We start from the raw sequence: 7,637 nt of genomic DNA, 5'->3' as shown, positions 1-7,637 counted from the left end.
ATGTATCAATTTAATAATAAAGCAGGTTACGAATAAACAAAACATAATTAAAAACTCCTTAAAATGTAGACAACTACAGAAGAAGAAGATAGTGTGTAAAATCGAGATAGATATTTGTATATATATTTAAGCTAAAACGAAAAATTTCAAAAATAGAGGTTATGAAAAAAAGAAATAAATAGATTTATTTTAGGAGGATTTCATATTAAATAGTTTGGAAAAGCTGGGAATGTAAAATTTGTAGAAACTGAATTCGATTCATATAATATATTATTCTGTATTCATAAAATGTAGCTTTTATATTTTTATTGGTAGTTATATTTTGTCAAAAATAAAAATTTTTTTATTGATTAACTATACAATCTGCAACACTATATATAGATATCCATTCATAGCATATATTGATGTTGAAGAATGATAAAATACATTATTATTATATAACAATTATAATAAAATAGAATTAACATGTTATGTTATCTCTTAAATTGTAAGTTGTTTTTGTTTATATAAGAAATTTTATTTGTCAGAGAAATGACTGCTAAAAGAGAAAATATTCTCCTATGATCAAATATGTTTGGAATAACTTATAATAAATTTAAATCATTAATTTATTATTTAATGATTTAATAATATTTTAATTTATTATGTCAATGTTACCCTAGAATCTATTTAATATAATGTTTTCATAGTAACCACAAATATACTTGACGTTAATAAAAAAAAATCATTACACTATGCATACATAGTGTACTTATATATATAAGTATAAATTATATAAGTATGCATTATTGATAATTAATTTTCTTCCAGGCCAAGGAACTTCCCGCTAAAGACATGAGTGGCACCTCGGACCCTTACGTTCGAGTCACCCTCCTTCCCGACAAGAAACACAGGCTCGAAACCAAAATAAAGAGGAGAACGTTGAATCCAAGATGGAACGAAACATTTTACTTTGAAGGTATTTCTGAAAACAAATAAGTAATTTGTGCTTGTGTGAATTAGTTCCACCTATCACTTATTTTCTTATATCTCTTCTAGTAATAGTTCAGGCCAATACAAAATACAAATACGAATAGCCAAAGATGTATTTAAAAAATCTAAAGAAAATTGGAGAATAAATCAAATTTATAATTGCCTCCATCTAAAAATATGCAAAGGTAAACTTATCGCACGGCATATCGTAAAACTGTGGTAAATTATAAGGTAACTGACCCACTAACATGAGTGATTTAACTCTGAGTTGTAATCACAACAGCTCGGGTGAAAAATTGGATATACGTGAAAATAACTGTAATCACGTATCTCTTTCAGCTTAGTGATTTCTGTATATATTTTTAAAATAGATTAAACTAAAGCATAAATTTTTTAAATTAATATTAAATACGTAAAACATTAATGAGCTCAATATATTGAAAAAAATAATAATTTATTAATTACAAATTTTACTAATGTTTGTTTACTTACTCCGTTTAAAATATAATTTTAATCTAATGGTTAGTTAATGTAAAACATATAATTATATTTACACCGTCAATTTATATAGAATTGAGGTTGTGAATTACATAAGTAATATAAAAATTATTTATATTAGAAAATCTCGCTGAATTTCTATTTATTTTCTTTTTTCAATCAATCATGTTTTTTTATCTGACTGAGTATTTTTTTCGTGTATTACTTATATTTAACTTTTCTGTTTTCAGATTTTTCTAAAAAATAATATATGAATGATGGAAGGAAAATAAAAAAATGATTTTATTCCAGAATAAAAATACATTCATACTATATGATTATTTGTCTGGTAAATATTTACAAAATTGTAGTACTAAAGTTAAAATTACAATTAACGTTATGGCTGTAAAGATTGTTTACATTGACACTGTAATTCAATTATGAAGTTTAGGAAGACTTATATGTAATTTATTTAACATATTTCTTCAATACTGATTAGTTGTATACTGAAAAAATATTGATCAATTTAAAATTGTTTAAACATTTTTTTTTTTAATTCATTATTTGTATTAACTAAGTAAATTTGTTTTTCATATTTTCTTCTTTCATTACATTATATTTTCAATTTTATTTTTTCAATAGTTATGGCATTTTATTAGTATAACGCCATCCATCTATCGTTATATATAAAATTATTTATTATTTGAATTAATTCCAACTGTATATTAAAACCATTTTAGGGTAGGTATTCCAAATTGAAAAGATTTCTTTTTACTCAGTATTTATTCTACTAATTCTAGCATATTATATATATTCCTATTTAAATTATTATGACTATTTAAATATATTCTTCAGATTTTCTGTTGTTTATTTTTTCGTTTATTTATGAAAGTATAAATTTCATACGTTCATCACGTTGTTTTATTTATAATGTTTCTGGTAGTCTGTCGGTCTTCAAGGATTAATTTACTACAGCAATAAAAACAGTTCATCCAATATATAGTATTATTTAAAATTAAATGTACATAATCACTATATGATTTTATTAAAAAATTTCCAAATCTCTGTCTTGGCCTATTAGATGTTTATAATTAGTTATTGTTATTTTTTCTCTATTGTAGTTTTATCATTCCCATTTATTCTCCTCATTATGCTTTTTTTTATTTCATGGTTGGTTATTTTTCATTAATTTTTTTTTAATAATTATTTCTATTAAAAAAAAATAGAGCTTGTTATTTTCATTATAAGATTATAAAGGGATTTAGCTATGAATAACTTATTGTTTAATTGTTGACTAGTTATAGTGTATACTATGAATTTTGTTATTATTTTAGTAAAGAAATTCCTGAAGATGGATATGCAATCCAAAATGTGAAGAAAATAATACAGAATATATTCATACAATATAAATACATCTCCATAATAAAGTAATCGTGTGCTAATATGTTAATAACTTCTAAATAAAAAATTAACATCGTTGGGCTCTTTGTTATAATAATTTTTTATACTTTATTTGACAAATTATTACTCAATGAAATGAAAACTCAATTTTTTATGACCCATCTTTATCATTCCATCTTATAAGCAAAATAAAATATTACACGGTGATCACTAAAAACCTGTTTATACTCTAGAGAGATTTAAAGTTTGTTGGATAAGTTTAATAAAAAGAACGATCAACAAAGTTCTATTTCACCGTTGCAACACAGCGTTCTAGTTTTTCATTATTTCTTTCATTAATTCAAACAATAGTCTCATTATTTTTCCTTTATTAAACGAATTTTGACTATAATGATTTTCATTGAGGAGGTTTCGAATACTTAAAATTTAGGAATATTATTCATTATTTTTTCCCACTATGCAACTTCGTGAAAGGATTCAAAATTCTCTTTAGGATACACAGAAACTTACCCCTTTATAATTGGTATAAGATAGCATAATAGTATTTCGAGGAAAATAATTACCTACCCGAGAATCCCATTTCTTGTCCACTTAAAACCATTTGTGTATAGAAACAGCCATAGTGGGATATGTTAAGCACTCCTTTGTGAAGTTTAATAATTATTAATTCAAGGAGAATTATACACTTATATTTTCAGTCTTGAGTGGGCCTTTCATACTTGCCATTTCGGAGAACTTCTTGCTCTTAATGAAGCAAAGTTCAAAGGCCCAATTTGAATGGTTTAGTTAAAAGCCATTGAAAGCAATTTTTTCAAATGCCCCTTCCAAAGAAAATTTAATTTGATAATTTGACTAAATTAATTAAAATAAAGAAGATGTATTAAATTTTTACAAAGTAAAAGTTCTTTCATTTCATTTCACAGGAAAATTTTTTAGACTTAATGGGTCGGTTTTCAGTTTCATTTTTGAGAAATGAAAAGTGCTAGAATTTGTATGAATATGACGTGATGCTTTCTTAAACACTTTAATTGGAATTTAATGCCCATCCAAATAATAAATATTTTATAAAGAGAATTAAGTAAGTAAGAGAGAAGCTGACAGGGTCCTACATTTCTCTAGATGTGAAATAGCTTTGAACTAGAAAAAGGAAACTAGATTTCACAAAAGTTGAGCTCTCCCTGTTCAGAGCTGGCCTTTGCGAATCTGGATATTGTGTATGGATCCACTGTCTCCCAAAGTTAGGGGTCCAAGATGCGATCCTTACCGAAGACAATGATGTCCTTGCTACTGCAGGTAGGCAGTCTCATCAGCCTTTCTGCAGACAGGGAACTCTATCAATCTCATTTTATAGAGATGCTTATTCAACTGACAGTGTCCCGTATATAGACTTGTCATCCATCCTAAAGTACTTCTGTCCATATTAAGAAGAGCTTCTTCTCGGGCAGGATCCCTTTAGGAACAATTTTGATTGTTCCAGTCCTCTGGTGTTTCTCCAGAGTAGATTCATGCTAAGTACAAAACGTCATCAAAATGATAATAAAAGGGTAACAGGAGTTTAAGGATATTTTATTTCCCGGGAATTGTTACGTATAGATATATAACCCTTAAAAATAACTGATTATTGCGATAAAAATTTGAGATTTTTGTTTGTAGAAACGATGTATTCTTTTTTTAAAACCTACAATTCACATTCTCTTGATCATTACACTCTCAATTTAAACATTTCAAATCATCCTTTTATTATCATATTTATGACGTATAAAATTTTGTATTATTTATCACATAAAAATCTCATCCATAGTTATTTTCATCCTTATTTTAATATTATGTTGGATATTGGGTTACATTCAGTTGATGGAATTCCAGGAAGGGCAAGGAGAATTAAATAGGGCGGTACACTGGCCCCCCACATGACTCTAATATAATATTAATAACATCTCAAGTTACTCAGCTTTGGTTGCCTTATTTAGAAGTTTCGCAATAATCTGCGTATATTACGCAAGCTATTACACCATCGGTACGCACAGAAGCTACGTGGCCTTTGAACTATTAAATTAGGCTATGCATATCATTATCGGAGCCATTGGCCCCCCCCATTAATGGCTCGTCTTTGGGCTTATGATGATTAGACGTCCATTATGGTTCAACTGATCTCTTATCAAGCAATAGCTGTAACGGCTTCCTCAATATCTCACGCTTCGTTCACCCATTTATGCTATCAAAGTGCAGTTTCCATGACCGCGGGTGCATCGTTAAAATGCAATTAGAGTGAAGTGAAACGAGCATATCTGTTCTGTTCCATAGAGATTAAAATAATTTTAAAATACAGAAGATAATCGATGAAAAAAGAGATCTGATTTTTCACTTCAGTTTTGAACCTATTTTATGCTATATTAACCTATTTATAAGTTGACCATGAAGAGAAAAAAAAATTTATTTCACCCCAATTTTTTATTATTTTAATAAAAGCTAAATATAATTACTAGTCAAAATTAATGAGTCTGCCAAATATAGGTAAGGGGAATTAAAAAATGGTGACAATTTTAAAACATTAATTTTTGATTTAGAGCTCTATATCTCTAAAACTATTAACAACACTAGAAAATTTAAAAGGACATCATTTGAAGTAGATTAAAATTTCTAAAATATGAGCCCTAATTGAACTATTTAAGTTTAATAGTTCTCAAGATATAGCTTTTTAAAAGGCAAAATTTCATCAAAAATGCATTGAAAAATCAGTAGTTAGTGAATTTATTTTGAGAAATCTATATCTCAAAAAGGATAAGACGTACAAATGTCTGCCAGTGCTCAAATTAAAGATAATTTAACTTACTATAAAGTAGTTTTTATGATATTCCCAAATGAATATAAATTTTTCACATCAAATTTTGTCCTAACAACTGTAAATCAATTTATTTTAGCAAATATCATGAAAACCACTACTTCTACGAATATATGTCTCGAAAACTACTTTATAATACATTAAACCAGTTTTAAATTGAGTGCTGGCAGACATCTGTACCTCTTTTTGAAAAGATATATCTTGAGAACTATTGAACGTAAATAGCTCTATTAGAGCTCATATTTTATAAAATTTACTCTACTTTAAATTATGTCATCTTAGGTTTTCTAGTTTTGTTGATAATTTTAAAGATATAGAGCTTCGAATGAAAAATAATTTTTTTTTTAATGTTCTGAAACAGCCGCCATATTTTACTCCCCCTACCTGTATTTGGCAGACTCATCAATTTTGACTAATAATTATACATAGTTTTCATAAAAATAATCAGAAATTGGGGTGAAGTAACTACCTTTTTTCTTCTCTTAAGCTCTTGTACTAATAATAAGTGACATTACTAATAACGTGGATAAGGAAAAATAAAAAAAGAATTGAGAAGAAGAAGGGGTGAAAGAAAGTGAGCTAAGCGGTGCGTGCGGTAAGACTGAGTTAATGAATACGTTAAAAGATAATGAAATTACTAGAGGTGAGATTACGTTACAAGTTATTTGGATGGGTAAAATTTTAAGTTTATATTTGTTATTTTCACCCCCAGAAACTCTAAAATACCAATTTTATTACAAGTGAAAGCTGTAACCAGATTTTTATTACTACTATATAAAAGTATTTTTTTATTACTTAGCAGATATTAAATACCTTTAAATTAAAGCGGATTTGATCAAAACTATTTCATCTGTTATTGCTCAAAAAAATATAATTTCAACTGGGATTTTTTTTCGTTTTTTTTTTTTTCATCTCTTGGTCTAATTTGTTCAAAAACACAAGCAACCCATTTTTTGAGACTTTGCATTCAGATGACTTTTAAACGTGATCCCCATTGAAAACTTGAAAACGAAGTTATTCACCATCACTTTCCGTTATTATACATTTTTATGCTATTTGTTGATTATCTTGTAAAATTTACCAAAATGAAGTTACGATATTTTCATTTTTTTGTCTTTATATCCGGACTCCAGTGGAGCGGTCCCTCCCCGTTCTTGTACCCCCCTCTCCCCGGCTAGCGACTCGTGAGCCAATATTGTGACCACCGCCTTCAGCGGAGCCCACTCCTTTATAATGCCATGTGGAAGGGCATTTTATATATATGTGTATATATTTTAGATTATTTATTGTATGTATTGTATAAGTTGTAAAAAAAAAAAAATAATAATAGGAGGTTAAAAAAAAAGGACATAGTGCAAGCACGAAAATGATTTTGTAAATCCTTAGTTTTCTCAGAATGGATATAAATCACTTAAGGGTACTCTCTAGCAAGAACTGAAGCCCTTCATAGGGTTTATTTGGTGTCTGAATCGTGTTCTTCTTTCTCATTGCTCAATTTATTATGTCTTGGTCACTTTATATCTCTTCTTGTCGATACTGAAAATAAAAGAACCATCAAACCTTCTCCACCTCTTTTTCCAAAGGAAATATAGTATACTAAAATATGTACACTGAATGTCCCCATTTACAGAACTTATTACACATTCAAATTAGTTGCATTTGAAGCTCTTTGTTATACTAGAGCTCTTCATTCTTTATAGGGCCATTTTGTAAAAGTAGAACCACATTAAATTTCCATATAATATAATATTATTTTAATAACGTATAAAAATTCATTGCTTATTTTAAAACAAATAAATAAACTATTAAAATTAAAATCTTATAAAAGCTTCTATTGAAAAATGAATTTGAAATTAAATGTGGTTCTACGTTTTCTTAATTTATTTCGATTAATACTATAAAATTATTATAAATAATTTATAATCCCTACCTATACTTTTCAAAA

At 27.4% G+C, this 7,637-nt stretch overlaps 1 protein-coding gene across 1 annotated transcript in view; it reads left to right on the top strand.

Moving 5' to 3' along the window:
- Positions 1-810: 810 nt before the first annotated feature.
- Syt7 (Synaptotagmin 7) overlaps positions 811-7,637 on the top strand; it is a gene marked incomplete at its 5' end in the record, with an annotated part of 34,853 nt that continues 28,026 nt past the window's right edge. Inside the window, 1 exon segment of the mRNA XM_014431431.2 lies at positions 811-958. Within this exon segment, the coding sequence (XP_014286917.1) occupies positions 811-958 (148 nt within the window).

The sequence above is a fragment of the Halyomorpha halys genome, unplaced genomic scaffold (assembly GCF_000696795.3).
Source record: "Halyomorpha halys isolate HHAL.00 unplaced genomic scaffold, Hhal_1.1 Scaffold972.1, whole genome shotgun sequence".
Lineage (NCBI taxonomy): Eukaryota > Metazoa > Arthropoda > Insecta > Hemiptera > Pentatomidae > Halyomorpha > Halyomorpha halys.
The sequence above is the reverse complement of the archived record's forward strand: the minus strand, read 5'-3'. Positions and strand labels throughout refer to the sequence as shown.